This window comes from Limanda limanda, chromosome 20 (assembly GCF_963576545.1).
Source record: "Limanda limanda chromosome 20, fLimLim1.1, whole genome shotgun sequence".
Taxonomy (NCBI): domain Eukaryota; kingdom Metazoa; phylum Chordata; class Actinopteri; order Pleuronectiformes; family Pleuronectidae; genus Limanda; species Limanda limanda.
The window spans coordinates 7,095,909-7,112,174 of NC_083655.1; the positions used below are offsets into that span (position 1 = coordinate 7,095,909).

The 16,266-nt window shown below is 48.1% G+C and overlaps 1 protein-coding gene across 2 annotated transcripts in view; it reads left to right on the plus strand.

Moving 5' to 3' along the window:
• LOC133026938 (disks large-associated protein 1-like) overlaps nucleotides 1–14,431 on the plus strand; it is a 47,420-nt gene extending 32,989 nt beyond the window's left edge. For both annotated transcript variants that reach the window (XM_061093938.1, XM_061093937.1), the window contains 6 exons: nucleotides 5,288–5,673; nucleotides 5,751–5,830; nucleotides 11,405–11,823; nucleotides 12,892–12,983; nucleotides 13,524–13,676; nucleotides 14,216–14,431. In XM_061093938.1, the coding sequence (XP_060949921.1) occupies nucleotides 5,288–5,673; nucleotides 5,751–5,830; nucleotides 11,405–11,823; nucleotides 12,892–12,983; nucleotides 13,524–13,676; nucleotides 14,216–14,431 (1,346 nt within the window). The remainder of the gene's footprint in view (nucleotides 1–5,287; nucleotides 5,674–5,750; nucleotides 5,831–11,404; nucleotides 11,824–12,891; nucleotides 12,984–13,523; nucleotides 13,677–14,215) is intronic.
• Nucleotides 14,432–16,266: the final 1,835 nt, after the last annotated feature.

Genomic DNA, 16,266 nt, shown 5'->3' on the forward strand with positions numbered 1-16,266 from the left:
CAAAGGACTCCAGCTGGTTCTCTGTGCGAGTGCGTGTGTGTGTGATGAAGTGAGAGAGGGAGCGGGACGGACAAATGGACAGAGAGGGAGCAGACGGGCAGTAACTCTGGTTTACCCTCCTTCTCCTCCTCCTCCTCCTACTCCTCAGTCTCAGTCTTGTTCCGCTCGTCTTCGTCTTCTGTCCGCTCTGCTCCGTCCTCTCCCCTCTATCTATCTATCTATCTATCTATCTATCTATCTATCTATCTATCTATCTATCTATCTATCTATCTATCTATCTATCTATCTATCTATCTATCTATCTATCTATCTATCTATCTATCTATCTATCTATCTATCTATCTATCTATCTATCTATCTATCTATCTATCTATCTATCTATCTATCTATCTATCTATCTATCTATCTATCTATCTATCTATCTATCTATCTATCTATCTATCTATCTATCTATCTATCTATCTATCTATCTCGGGTTAACCCTCCTCCTCCTCCTCCTCCTCCTCAGTCTCAGTCTTGTCCCGCTCGTCTTCGTCTTCTGTCCGCTCTGCTCGTCCTCTCCCCTCTATCTATCCCCTATCTATCTATCTATCTATCTCTGGTTTACCCTCCTTCTCCTCCTTCTCCTCCTCCTCCTGCTCCTCCTCCTTCTCCTCCTCAGTCTCAGTCTTGTTCCGCTCTTCCTCGTCCTCTCCCCTCTGGCGGACCCTCGTCCCAAACACGCTGCAGCTGGGCTCAGCTGTCAATGCCCCCCCCCCCCCCCCCCTACCACCCACCCCCCCCCCCCCCCTACCACCCACCCCCCCCCCCTCTCCTGGCTCTGTGTTGGTTTGACTGCTGGTGGATTTGCCCTTGGCCTCCGCGTGGGGGAGCCCCTTCCCGCGAGCTCGCCTCCTCCTAAACCACAGCGTCTGCTCTTTGAAGTGGGCCTATCACACAGATTGGAGATTACAAGGCGGCCGCCTGCCTTCAATCTGTCCAGCAGCATGAGCACCATGATCAAATAAAAGGAAACGGCGTTCACCTTTATATGCACAGGCACAAAATGGGAAACAGTGATCAGCCGAGCCCAGAACCAGGAGGCTCAACAAGTCTGGTTTCTGTTTTCCGAAAGCTGGAGAAATGAATGGAGGCTTTGCTTTGTCTCAGGGGAGGGAGGAGGGCTTTTCTTTGATATTATCAGGCCCAGGGGTGGAGGGGTGTGGTGTGGTGTGGGTGTGTGCTGAGGGGGGGCGAGCTCTGCCAAGAAGAGCCGCTATTCACACCAACTTGTCGGCATTGGGACGTTTGAAGCATTTGTCAAAAGAGGGATTTGGCAGAGGGCCACTAGAGTTTTGTCATTCACCAGCTCCTCTCCTCCTCAGGATGACAAAGCTCCCAGCAGGCTGCACCCACCTCTGTGTGGAGATGACATTCCACAGAGACGTTTTCCCATTAAGCCAGGAAGCTGTTCACGGTTCTTGTTGCACACTCATAGAGAACATGAATGACGTCTCTCTCTTTCCCTCTCTCTCTCTCTCTTTCTCTCTCTCTCTCTTTCTGTGATCAAAGCTGCGTTAACCTGACATTACAGTGACAGGGGAACATTTCTGTGCCGTCGCTGCTGTTTTATCAGCGTCTGGTGAGGAGAGTTTTCCACATTCCTTCTCAAGGGTCTGGTGGAATCCTGCGTCACATTCTTACTTCACCCTGTCCTTGACTGTGTGTGTGTGTGTGTGTGTGTGTGTGTGTGTGTGTGTGTGTGTGTGTGTGTGTGTGTGTGGGAGGTCCGGGGGGGCCGCGGTGTTGTCCGATGCTTTCATGGCTGCAAGAGGATCAAACTATTTTCTTATCGTTGCTGTGGAAAGTGGAAACTTGGCCTCTCTCTCTCTCTCTCTTATCAGGCCTGTTGTTTCTGTATACAAGACCAACAAAAACTATCTATCTATCTATCTATCTATCTATCTATCTATCTATCTATCTATCTATCTATCTATCTATCTATCTATCTATCTATCTATCTGTCTGTCTGTCTGTCTGTCTGTCTGTCTGTCTGTCTGTCTGTCTGTCTGTCTGTCTGTCTGTCTGTCTGTCTGTCTGTCTGTCTGTCTGTCTGTCTGTCTGTCTGTCTGTCTGTCTGTCTGTCTGTCTGTCTGTCTGTCTGTCTGTCTGTCTGTCTGTCTGTCTGTCTGTCTGTCTGTCTGTCTGTCTGTCTGTCTGTCTGTCTGTCTGTCTGTCTGTCTGTCTGTCTGTCTGTCTGTCTGTCTGTCTGTCTGTCTGTCTGTCTGTCTGTCTGTCTGTCTGTCTGTCTGTCTGTCTGTCTGTCTGTCTGTCTGTCTGTCTGTCTGTCTGTCTGTCTGTCTGTCTGTCTGTCTGTCTGTCTGTCTGTCTGTCTGTCTGTCTGTCTGTCTGTCTGTCTGTCTGTCTGTCTGTCTGTCTGTCTGTCTGTCTGTCTGTCTGTCTGTCTGTCTGTCTGTCTGTCTGTCTGTCTGTCTGTCTGTCTGTCTGTCTGTCTGTCTATATATCTATCTATCTATCTATCTATCTATCTATCTATCTATATATCTATCTATCTCTGGTTTACCCTCCTTCTCCTCCTCCTCCTCGTCCTCAGTCTCAGTCTTGTTCCGCTCGTCTTCCTCTTCTGTCCGATGCTTTCATGGCTGCAAGAGGATCAAACTCTTTTCTTATCGTTGCTGTGGAAAGTGGAAACTTGGCCTCTCTCTCTCTCTCTCTCTCTCTCTCTCTCTCTCTCTCTCTCTCTCTCTCTCTCTCTCTCTCTCTCTCTCTCTTTCTTATCAGGCCCTGTTGTTTCTGTATAAAAGACCAACAAAAACTGGAAGATACATCTATTTCCCTTGTTGCTTTATTTTCCATTTATTCAGCTAAACGTCTGGTTACGTCTTCTTCACACACGCTGGCGTTGGAGTCACATGGCTTGGGTGAGGCCATTGTTGAATAATCGGCTCCTGACGGATGGAGCTAGTATCAGTGGCAGGAAGTCTGTGGTCTCCCTTGATGTGGAGAGGCTGAAACCTGGAGCTGGTTTGTGTCAGCGTTATTTCTGTGCCTCTGCAGCCTCGTGTGTGTGTGTGCGCTCGTGTGTGTGTGTGTCCGCGTGTGTGTGTGTGGGCATGTTCTGACTCCCGAGTGTGTTTACTTAACCTGTCTCGGCATTTGAAGCCCCTGTCATTCTCTGGCGTGTCTGGCTCTCCCAGTGGCAGCAGGGGTGGGACACACGGCGTCGTCTCCAGTTTCATGCAGCTCTGTGTTGAGCTGATGAAGAGGAGCACACACCCACGGATGTGTGCGTTCCACAGTCACACACACACACACACACACACACACACACACAGACACACACCACACACTGACTTTTAGATGACTTCAGGGGATAGAAGCTCTGAAAGGGCCTGACATTCTATCCTCTGAACCTCCACGGCTGATAGGGGCAGGACCTCGGCCTCTCCCCTCTGTGTGAGTGCATGTGTGTGCGTTTTTTTGTTCTCTTGTGGGTCTGTACTTGTCGACCTCTCTGAAGAGAAACCCTGGATGTCGCCCATATTCACCTGACACCTGTGAGAGGTGGAGACGCTGCATGCTCAGATGTGTTTGGCACTAATTCCTCCGAAATACATTCTCTCTCAAAAAGAAAGACACGTGACTTGTAGCTGTCGGAGGAAACGCAGCGAGTCGTTTCTTTTGTCTCTTCTTGTGGTTTTCTCTGCTGCCATCAAAGAAACTCACGTTAGCTGTGATCTCATCCCGTCTGAGGACTCTCCAGCTTGTCAAAACCTGAACTCGAATCTCACCTGGTCTCGTCCAATCCCTGGCGGCGTGGTGGGGAGGACGGTGGGATGACTCTGACAAACTCCAGAGGATGAAGTCAGCCCTCTGGTCGCCTCCCAACACGTTAGGGCCTCTCTGGAGCTGTCAGTGAGACTGGGAGCCAACGGCGGCTAATAGTTTTAGACATGGCTGCTCCTGCTGGGTGTGGTTAGCAACAGTTGTCTGCCTGCGGTAGGATGTTTGTCTTTTGGAGGGATTAAAGGGATCCAGGAAACCCGCTGTCCTAGATTTTGCCGCGCAGCACAGAGAGAGGGCGACCTAGTTTTTGACGACAGCGCCCAGGAGAGGAGGAAGGAGTTTCCGAGGCGTGATGTCGGAGGAGGAGGCGGCTTTCTTTAGACAGCCTGTGTTTTGCCGGCATGTTGCTGCACAGACGTCCAGACTTCTGAGTCACTCGGTGTGAGAGGCTCCATTGTCTGTGCAGAACCTGCAGCTGTAACTCCAGGGAGAACCCAGGCAGAGAGAGCAGAGTATTACTGAGCAGCGCATTATTTATAAAATATCTATTTTGCTTGGATTTAAAACTTGAAAAGCCTTTAAACTCTGCTGAGCCCTCAAGCCGCCTTTAACAACACTATTTAACCATAATAGAATTTCACTTGCAGCTATTCATGCAAACAGTGAGGGTTTATATTTATATTCTGCACCATCAAATTGTTTTGAGTGTCGTACAGTTACTCCGTCGAGGGCTTAACCATCTAGATCAGTGGGTCAAGTGGCTGACATGCTAATCCTATTACTAGATGACGCTCTGATTTGTTAGTGTTGGCCCTAATCTACTGTCCATTTTGACTCCAACACAGGGACCTGGGACCTGTGTGTGTGTGTGTGTGTGTGTGTGTGAACTGTCAGGGTGTTAACTGTCAACAGCCATTTGGTGACAGCTAACACATTAAGCGACAGCATATGTTTCCACTGTCGGTAGCATGGTGTGCACCATAGAAAAACATGACGTACTGACCCTTCATGATTTTTTTTTTTGGACATATTTAGTTTTCCATGGTTTGGAGCATTTGTGCTTCCATAAAGATACAAATAATATTTATATTTTTTCGGGCCTTTTGCCTTTATTGACAGGACAAGTGTCTCGTGGTCGACCCCACGAGTCTTGTCAAATTCGAAGTAGCAGAAACGAAGTATCCTCATGTTTAGGAACAGTTTGCAAAAACACTTCATCTCCCATAAAGCACCTCAGTTCTACCTTTCTTTCAAACCCTCTCCTTTTCTAAATACCAACTTTTCCCGCTTCTTCCAAACTTTAAAACAATCAGTCCAATGTAGTTTGTATGTTCAAGTGAAGCTGAAGGCCAGATAACCCTATTCTCATCTGAGTCAGAGTTTCCAAGGACCTCGTTCAACTGTTTTTCCTCAGGCGTCATATGATGTGTGAGTCAGTTCTTCGGGTTTTAAAGTTATTTTGTCATTGTGTAACAATCTGTTATCTCTGCTCCTCCTGCAGTGTCATCATGCATCACCACCTACAAGAAGACGCCTCCCCCGGTCCCTCCGCGCACCACCCCGTCCAAACCCTTCATCTCCATCACAGCCCAGAGCAGCACGGAGTCTGCTCAGGACGCGTACATGGACGGAGGCTCGGGCCTGCGGACCGGCATCAGCTCCCAGCCGGGCCTGTCCAACTCCACGGAGAGCATCGACAGCATGAAGGCCCTGACCGCCGCCATCGAGGCGGCCAACGCCCAGGTGCACGGCCCGGCCAGCCAGCACGTCACCAACAGCACCATCACCATCACCGCCACCGCCACCACCTCCGCCGTAGCACACGTCTCCGCTGACAGCAAGGCCCAGAGGGAGGCGCTCCGCAAGTGCCTCTCCATAGGGATCCAGGTTTGTGGATGCGCCCGTTTGAAGTTTCAAAATAAAAGTCTTGTTTTTCTGTCTGACAGCTTCTCTTGTTCTCCTAGGTGGACCCCGAGGACGAGGGGCCCTCAGAGGAGCAGTCCAAGTTCCAGTCGATAGGAATTCAGGTGGAGGACGAGCGATGGTGAGTGGAGAGGGAAGAGAGAGAACGAGTGGGAGGTTGTGTGTTAGTGAAACTGGATCAGTCTAACGGGAGGGAAGAGGCAGCGGTAGCACCGACAGGAAGAGGAATTCTGGAGACAGAGGGAGGTTTGTAGTGTGCGGCGCAAGCTTTGGCCCCCCCCACAGCAGCTGTCCCCAGTTCAGGGGGGGGTGTTGGCGTCAGAGCCCCCCCCAGCCAGCCAGCCAGGGGGGCCCCAAGTGACAGCTGGGCCAGAGGATGTGGTGCAGGGGACTGGGAAGGTGGAGAGGGGGGGGGGGGTGAGTTGACAGCCATCTGTTGCTGCAGTCATTGTGAGTCAGGCTACTTTGAGGTTGTGTGTGTTTGTGAGTGTGTGGGAGGGAGGGAGGGAGGCAGAGAGAGAAGGGGAGGGAGTTTTATTGGGTTTGTTTAGTTCAGAGGGGAGAGAGAGAGAGAGAGAGAGAGGGGAGAGAGAGAGGGTGAGAGAGAGAGAGAGAGAGAGAGAGAGAGAGAGAGAGAGAGAGAGAGAGAGAGAGAGAGAGAGAGACTGCTGTGCTGTCAGCTCCAGGTCCTCACTCTGCAACACGGCCTGAGGAGAAGCAGCCCAGTGTGCACGACTGTTTCATTAGCTCCCATCGTTGCAAAATTCCAGGGAATATTCAAAGTTGGAAACTTTCCATGGGAATATACGGGAATAAACGGGAATATACAGGAATTAACGGGAATAAACTGGAAATGTTGTGGGTAATTTATACTAACTGTATTTACCTTGTCATATACAGACATAAATATAAACATTTTGTTGTGTCATATGCTGATTTGAGCCCTGAGGAAACTTTGGGCACTTGACTATATGCCTCTGCATCTTTGTGTCATTCTTAACATAGGTCTTTGCACAGTATTTGCAAATGTACACAGCCTTTCCTTCTACATTGGATGGGGTGAAATGTCTCCACACATGAGATAGTGCACGTGGCATTGTTCTGTAGAATAAGATGAGAAAAAAGTTTGTAAAAAAACACTAATGCAATGCCAGAGATATAAATAGTTAGCCAAACAATTGGAATCGTCTGTTAACATATTTTACAATTGATGGATAAATGAATGGAAATAGGCTAGATGAACAGATGAACAATCCTCAATCAGCATGCTATTATGTTTTCCCCAGTAATATCATGGGAGTTGGGAGTTATCTGTGCATGTGATGGAAGAATGCACAGTGGAGGGTTGAAACTCAACCTGCAGCGTGTGATGCATTCCATCCATCTTTAAAATAGAGTTTTAAATGATGTTTTTATTGCTCAGCGTTTAATTTGCCTAGCTAAACTTTCCGAAAGTTTCCGGAAATTTACCGGAAACTTGCCACCCCTTTGCAACCCTACTCCAGACGCCTCCAGGCCTCCGCTCGGACACGCAGGCAGTTCTGGCTCCTTTGTCTGTTTTTCATTCACCACTGTCAAAACAATGACCTCATGTTTGGTGAAGGAAGTTGATCCAGTCCCGGTACCGGTTTCCACGCCGTGGCCGCAGGAATTCAGAGAGGCATCACCTTTAATCAGAGGTCACGGAGGGAGGACTGGAGTGCAGCACATCAGACACACACACACACAAACACACACACTCACACAGTGTCAGGGAATGTGAGGGGCTTTCTGCAAGGGGAGGTCTCAGCTGACTGACCAAGCACTGAGTTCCTGTGGCTGCCAAGGAAAATATGAACTCATCCAGACACTTTCTAGTCGGCTGAGGCCTGGATGTTATGCAGCAATGAAGCCGGTGCATTAACTCCGGTTCATGGTTGATGTAGTAGGCAGGACGGTGTTTTTGTTGGTGCACGTTTGATTGTTTACTTGCTGGTGTGTGTGTGCATATGCGCATGTGTATGTGTGTGTGTGTGTGTACCTGGGAGGTCCAGGCATGCCGGCCCTTCATTACATTTCCAGACAGTGACAGTGCCAAACTCCTACGGACTCGCTTCAGAGCTCTAACTGACTTGTGTGTGTGTGTGTGTGTGTGTGTGTGTGTGTGTGTGTGTGTGTGTGTGTGTGTGTGTGTGTGTGTGTGTGTGTGTGTGTGTGTGTGTGTGTGTGTGTGCGTGTGCGTGCATGTGTGTGTGTTTATAAGCACCATTCTCAGGTCATAACCTCGCCTTGCTGTTTGAACAAGGATTAACTGTAGGAGTGGAGGAGAGCTGTAAAAGCGACGAACACAACAAACATGCTTGTCTTTACACAGAAGTGTTTTCAGTGCAGGTCTCTACACGAGCTACACACACGCTTGATCTAATAATGTGTCAATCAAATTTGGCTATGTGATTTTTTATTGTGTTTTCTTTTATATAATAGCGAACTTTAAAAAAAAAATTTAAAATTTGTAAAGTTATTGTTTTTTTTAAGGGACTTAGCTAGTTAAGGGTCTGAGCTTGGTGGTCCCCAGATGTCTTTGCAGTCACTGGGACATTGCTCATGGATCAGTAGCGACTAAACCATGTGCACGACCATCTTGAAAACTTAACTCAGAGGACCTGCTCGACCTCACTGTCAACTGAGGCGTCGTCATTACTGGCATAAGACAAACAAACAGGAAGCCTCGGGGTTCTTGTGCAGCTTTTAAACGTTTTGTGTTATCAGTCATTCAAAAATACTTTCAAAGTGAAGTGGTTGGCCTTTCCTTCTCCATCCAAATAAGTTTTCAGGTGGTTTTTGGTCGTAGATGCTTCGGGATTTGGGGGTTTTCTGCAGATGAGAGGAAAGGTTAATGAGACTTGAGCAAACATTAACCCTGGAGTTTGTCTCTCACATATGAATTACGCAGAAGGAGATTGTCGGGAACGGGAACATTTCCAGAACCTTCAGGTTGCAGGAGGCGGGACATTACGTGTTTTTGTTTACAGCACACTGACACAGGCATCGGGCCTTATCGCCAAAAGCTCTCTAATCTTATTGTCTTTCCAAGTTGGAAATCTTCATTGACGTCTTCTACGTGTCTGGCTCCTCTTTTTAATCCAGAGAAATTTATAATCTTTCCAGATTCTCCCAGGCGGCAACTGACTCTAACTTTTGCGTTCTCACATACAGCCCATACGGACATTTTCAGGAAAATGAAAGTTCAATACAAGTCTGAAAGCAGATGTAGACTCAAGACCTGGATCTACAAGACTCTACAACTGTTCCCTACAAATGTTCTCCACATGAACATAATCAGAACATGGACTTTGGGCATTTTTGACATGCTTCGGTATTTTTTGGTTTTGGGGTTTTCTGCAGATGAGAGGAAAGGTTAATGAGACTTGAGCAAACATAAACCCTACAGTTTGTCTTTCACATATGAATTACGCAGAAGGAGATTGTCGGGAACAGGAACATTTCCAGAACCTTCAGGTTGCAGGAAACAGGACATTACGTGTTTTTGTTTACAGCACATCGACACAGGCGTCGGGCCTTATCACCAAGAGCTCTCTAATCTTATTGTCTTTCCAAGTTGGACATCTCCATTGACGTCTTCTACGTGTCTGGCTCCTCTTTTTAATCCCGAGAAATTTATAATCTTTCCAGATTCTTCCAGACAGCACGGAACGGACATTTTCGGGAAAATGAAAGTCCAATACAAGTCTGAAAGCAGATGTAGACTCAGGACCTGGATCTGAAGTGGCCCTCTGACACACTCAGCATGTGGAATACAAGACTCTACAAATGTTCTCCACATGAACATAATCAGAACATGGACTTTGGGCATTTTTGACTTGCCTCGGTTCCCCCCTGCTCCTGCATTCCTTCCTCATATTTCCGTTTCTTTCCTCCCCTCACATCGACTCTGCTCTCGAAGCCCTTCCTTGTTCTTTCTGCCTCGTGCCTCTTGATATGTCTGTCTCTCTGTCTGGGCCGTGTTCGGCCTTGCCCGGCTCTGCCCCGGCAGGAAGTTGTTAGCGGGCTGATAGAAAGCAGGCTGAGGTCATTAGAACCGAACACCTGCTCTGGAGGAGTTACTCTTTAACTGCTCTTCACACACACACACACTTGCAGGCTGCCGGCACGTACACATAAAGCACACACACACTCTGTTTGATCTCCCCCGAAGCCACTCCCTTGTTCTCTCTCTCTCTCTCTCTCCCTCCTTTCTTCTCGTGTTCACGGAAGAGGAGAGATGAATGAGAAAAAAGGGAGGTTAGAGATGAATGGGCAGCGGCGAGGGAGAGAGCGTGTGTCCGGAGATGAGCTGGAGCCGGCTCGCTGGGGCTGGGATCACTTGTGTGTGTCTCACGCTGCAGGCAGGTCAACCTCAGGAGAGTCCGCATGCAAACTAATGGGTCGTTTTCTGTCATGGAAAAGTTGTTTCTTCTCACTAATTTGCAGCCTGGTGCAAACAGAGAGTCAGATGTTGAAACGTAAACCCAGACTTGGCCTACCAGAGGATGCTGCATGCTTGGTGCACTTGAATTTGAAAGTTTGCATGAGGTCTTGCGTGCTGAGTTCAAATGTGCATCTTTGTAGCCGCTCTTGTTTTTGCTGCAACGTTTTCAGTGTTTTTGTTCTGAGTCAGCGGTGCTCTGGTTCATTTTTGTAGTTATTAATAAATGATGTTGTGTTTTCGACACTTTGAGTTGAAATCTGGCTCTGATTAGATGTTTCAGGTTCGTCCAATCGACTCGGGATCAGAATCACAATCAGGATCAGATTCAGAATCAGAATCAGAATCAGAATCAGAATCAGAATCAGAGTCAGAATCAGAAGGTATTTATTGCCAAGTAGGTTTACACCTACCTGGAATTTGCTCTGGTTATTGGTGCACACAATGAACATAGAAACATAAAAACACAATAAATACACCACACATGAGAAAAACAATAATAATAATAAAAAACATAATATATATTTACTCACTATTTACTTATTATTTACTCACTTTTTCTAATATTTATACAAGGTAGCATTTATTTATACATAAACATATCCATATAAAAGACAGAAGATATAAAAAGTGAAGTAAAAAGTGAAATTCAAAATGCAAAAAGCACACAATCGCTGTGAAGCTAGCCTGACCCCTCCCTCCATACCAGTTCCCGCATCCCTCTGGCTACCAATTCATTACAGGGGGACGTAGCCAAATGTGTGTGTGTGTGTTGATTTAATCTCTGCACATGAGAGCAAGCGTGTGTGTGTGTGTGTGTGTGTTTTGGAGGGACCTGCCAAACGCTGCCCCAGCCGTGTCACGCTGCCTCTGGGCCAAATGCAACATGGCACACAGCAAGCTGCAGGGAAGGTTCCCAGGTGTGTGTACATGTGTGCGTTTGTGTGCTTACAAAGCCGAGTTTGTGGACGGCTGCACACTCTGCTGCTCCTGAATGAGCCAGGTGACACAACACACGCGCTGAACTACATAAAGGTTCTCGTCACTATCAGTGAGGAGATCGCTGTCATCATTTCCATTTTTCCACACTGGGTGCACCACGGAGACAAGAGTGCAAACAGAATTACTGCGAAAAGGAAAGATCTGTTATAACCACACAATACGTGTAATCATTCACTGCATAAAATCAGCATAACAAAACACCTTTGTTCTTCCTGCCTCCTCTCCCAGTTACCGCAGGATGACCCGCTCCAACAGCGTCACCACGGCGGTGCAGGCCGACCTCGACGACCCCGACGACGACGCCCCGGAGCTGCCGCCTCGCCACTGTGCCACCATGCCGCGCCAGCACTCCCGCGACAACGCCAGCTCCACCGTCAGCATCCAGGGCTCGGGCAACCACTACCACGCCTGCGCCGGGGACGACTACGGGGACGTGGGCTTCGACCCGTCCATCCTGCCCCCCCCGGACCCCTGGATGGACAGCGTGGCCGAGCCGGAGATGGACGTCCTGGAGGCCGTGGGCCGCCTGGTGTGCCCCCGGGACGGCCGCTGGTTCCTCAAGCTGCTGCACGCCGAGACGGAGCGCATGGAGGGCTGGTGTCGGCAGATGGAGCGGGACGAGATGGAGAACGAGCTGTCCGACGAGAGTGAGTCGGGTCAGAGGATTTAAATCCCAAGATGTTGAAGATACAAAGACAAGAAAGTCTGTTGTGCACTGGTATCAGGTCTATTCTCTCCTCTCCTCTCCTCTGGACCACAATAGCCTCTTGTTCCTGTCTCAAGCCCTCTGGCCTCCAGAGACATACCGTGCATACTTATCTAAAGGCCGCTGCTGGCCTCTAGATACACATAATGATCTCACACACACACACACACACAGTGAAGGGGTTCCTCTCAGTGCTCCTTACAGGCAGCAAATGGATTTTAAACGCAACACACAGCAGCAGCAGCACATGTGTGTACGCACGGGTCTAAATATGTTGTACTTACATGCACACACCAGACGGAGCGAACAGGCCTCGGGCAGCAGCCGGTGCATTTGTACCTGTCTTTACCGCACAGCTGATTTCAAGTCTTGACTGAGAATGTCATTACGTATGCAGCCAGTGTGTTGTTATGGTTCCAGGCAAGATATTCTCTCACAGAACGTGCAGAACAGGCTGGCTGTCTCAAGGTTATGTTTTCCCAGATCTCAGGCTACCACACAGACACACACACACACACACACACACACAGACCCACACACCTCCTTAGGGGTTGTGTCTGTAGTGCAGATTCATTACTCCCCCTCTCCTTTCCTGATCCCATTCTCTTCATGTTGACTAATGCATGCATTGACAGTTCCTCTCACAGGGATATGAGTCAATAAGACCGACTGGCGGAGTCAGGTTCTGCAGCACTGCCTTGTTTTTCTCTCATGTATCAGTCGAGCCGAGCTGCTATCGTGACGGAAATAAAACATTAGGTTCTTAACGGAGACTTTTAGCAGCAAAGATGTATGTCAGTAATTATTTCCCCCTTCCCTATAATGAGTCCCATGTAGGAAAGAGGATTCTAGCACACCAGTCTCTGTTGCATTGCTAATGCACTCTCTCTGTTAGCGGTGCAACATGCCTGCAGTGTGCGGTTCTGTGATTAATTGCATTGTGAATTCTGTGTGTGTGTGTGTGTACGTGTGTGTGTGTGCGTGCATGTGTGTCTGCGTCTTTCTGCAGTCCTGGGGAAGATCCGCAGTGCAGTGGGGAGTGCCCAGCTCCTGATGTCCCAGAAGTTCCAGCAGTTCCGGGAGCTGTGTGAGGAGAATCTGGTATGTGTCACCTCATCCTCTGCATGCTGGTCCCAGCCCCGGCCCCCCCAGCCCCCCCGCCGCCCCCCCACCACCACCACCAACACTGACATCATCCTGCACAAATCATTCTGACAGGCCAGTGCTCATTTACTATGCATCTAGTGTGGAGTGTGCTCCTGCTCACCCGTACTGTCTCTGACACACCAAAATAAACCTGGCAGTGTGAAAGCTAGAGCCGGAGAAACAGGGATGTGTTGAAGCAGCATAAAACCTTTTTCTGCGGATGTTTATTCTTCTATTTTCTTGTCACAATATCTCACGTGTTGCATAATAATGTGGATACGAGCCGAGTTTCCAAATTCAGAATATGGTGTCTGATTTATTGAAAAATAAGTTTGTGCCATTTGAAATTCTCAATAACTTCTGTGGGCATTTCATTTAGTTCAGAGCCGATTCTGCTGTCAAACTGAATTATTATAAATGTGTTAATACATATTTGAACATCTTGTGTTTGTGTGTGTGCGTGTGTGTGTGTTTGTTCAATTGCTTTGTGACTAGAACCCGAACTCACACCAGCGGCCCGTCTCCCAGGACCTGGCCGGTTTCTGGGACATGCTCCAGCTGTCGATCGAGAACATCAGCCTGAAGTTTGACGAACTCCACCAACTCAAAGCCAACAACTGGAAACCTCTGTCGCCCCCGGAAATCCAGGTGCGGACCCCGGTGGCCAAAACCAGATCCGTGAAACCATCCATTTGAAATGATGAGAGTCACCTACTCGTAGTTTTTGCTTTTTGAATGGCTTCACTAACCTGCATGTGATCTGCTGCTGCTGTACTGTCGCCGCGAGTCCCGGTGATTCACAGTGAAGCTTTGTTGTAACATGCACATGTGTGTGTTGTGTGCTGTCATGTTGCCTGCCTGACGTCACCACCGGTGTTTGTGTGTTTTGTTTTGTCTTGTTGCCGACAGTGAGCTGCTTTTGAGAAACCTCTCTACCTGCCATGCACCGTTGGGGCCTGTCCTTCTCCATTGGCCGCTTTTACCTCACGCAAATGGCCTCCACGCCGTGCTCTCTTACCCACACAAATGGCCGCCACTGTGAACCATAAACCTCATTCGGAACCAATGCATGCTCCGCCCATAACGCCGCAGACAGCTCCGGTGCTCTTTCTAACCCGTACGCCAACCGGCTGCAGTTGTGTTGCTCCCTCACTGTGTCATTAAGACTATTTGTCATTCCTGTCCAGGAGAGAAGGATGCCCCCTCCCGTGCCAAAGAAGCCCCAGAAGGGCCACCCCCCCCTGGCTAGGGACCGCTCGCTGGAGAGCAGCGAGCGCCAGCGTCTGGAGGCTCGCAAGCGCCTGCTAGCTGCCAAACGTGCCGCGTCGGTTCGGCAGAGCTCGGCCACCGAGAGCGCAGACAGTATCGAGATTTATATCCCAGAGGCTCAGACCAGACTATGAGACAAACACACACACACACACACAGACACACACACTGTCCCACACACACAATAGCACTGAACGGTAAGGCTAGGGTGCTAACGTAACATAATCCTATTATTTTGCGGACTTCCCAGATCACTGTTGGGGCGTCAGTCAGGATGAAGGCAAATGTACATTTACAATATTTATTTATTTATTTATCTACCCCCCCCGGTCCCTGTTCCTCCTCCCAGCCTTGATGTAGCACTCCCTCTTTCCTCCTGTACCTCCGCCCGAGCCCTTCACTCCCAAAGAAATCTCTTTATGGATCCCCTTTTCTTTTTTTTTTCAAAGTGACCTGATGTTACATAAGTCAGCCAGGTGTAGCACAGCAGAAATGCTTCACGTCAATATAGGGAAACGCGGAGGGATCATGCACGTGCACGAGGAGTGTAAACACACACAAACACACACAAGAGAGAACAGACCCATGAACTCCATATCTGATATATTTATTAAGTTTATTTTATTTTATTTTTTTTACAAAATCCCATGATTCTGCTTCTGAAAATATAGTTTTGTTTCGTATAGTGAGGGTAAACATCCGGGCAGAACACCGTTGAAAAGAGCTGACAAGGCAATTACAGTGACACAGTTCACCATCTGTCTGAAAATGGGTCTTTTCCGGTGGCAGGAGGTCGACCCGGTAGGAAAAGGTCAAGGGTCAAGTCGTGTTTCCCCTCCCCCCCTCCAGGTGAGGCGAAGGAGCGGATTTTTCAAGCTCTGCATTTCACCGTTTTAAAAACACCACAAAACCCTAATCAGTGTTTTTTCGAGCGAGACACAAGAGTCTGCGTGCGTGAGTCTCTGATTCAGAACTTCATTTAAAAAAAAAAAAGTGCTTCCTACTTTTCCCCGGGGCTGCCCGGCCTCGGGTTGTGACCGATGAGGTAGCGGCAGCGACGACCTGTAAACAGAGCAAATCCGTCCGGCCTCATTTGAAACTGAGCCACACGTTTGTATAAAGGACAAAGCGTATAACGACCTGACTTGCATGCCGACACAAGGTAACCGATATTTATGTCCTTTTTTTTTTTTTTTTTTTTTTTTACAGGTTTACTCGTTTCTCACGTTGCATTCGAGCTCCTCTGTGTTGCGGAAGCTTAAAAAATACTGATATTTGGTACAATACTGGTAGTTGTACTATATTTTACTATGTGGTTTTTAAACAAGAGAGATTTATGGACAGTATTTGAGACTGAAGGACTGAAAAGGGACTGTATCCTCCTCACTGTGTGTGCACTATCTCTGCCTCCGAATGAAGCAATTATTTCGAGGTCATACACAAAAGAAAAAAAACGATTTCTAATATTTTGTATTCATGTTTAATTTATTGATTAGAAGAACAATGACTGTTTCTTGACATTGTGATTATGATTATGCACTGACAACAAGGCCCTTCTACTGTGTTTATGTTTTCTGTGTGTTCAGCATGACAGGCACCTTTTTTTTTATTTTTTATTTCTGTTTCAGTGATCAGCCTTAATTTCTTATATGATAGTTGAGCACAACAGCAGTCTCAGGGGAAGGAGTGAGTGTGCGTGTGTGTTGTGTATGTGAGACTGTGTGAGACTGAGGATAGGAGCGTGTGCGACTGACCTCATGTGACTGTATGTGGCCCATGGCTTTTTTTTCTCTTACTGTACATAAGACCCCCCCCCCCGCTCCTGAAGACAGGCCATGTTCTTAAATAAAGGAAATAGTCTCCACGCCATGTTTTTTGAACACCCTGCTAACTTCAGCGTAACAAGGTATTTCTGTCCGCTGCTCGAACACGGAGACAATCCTGAATCACACAAATGTTCAGACGACAG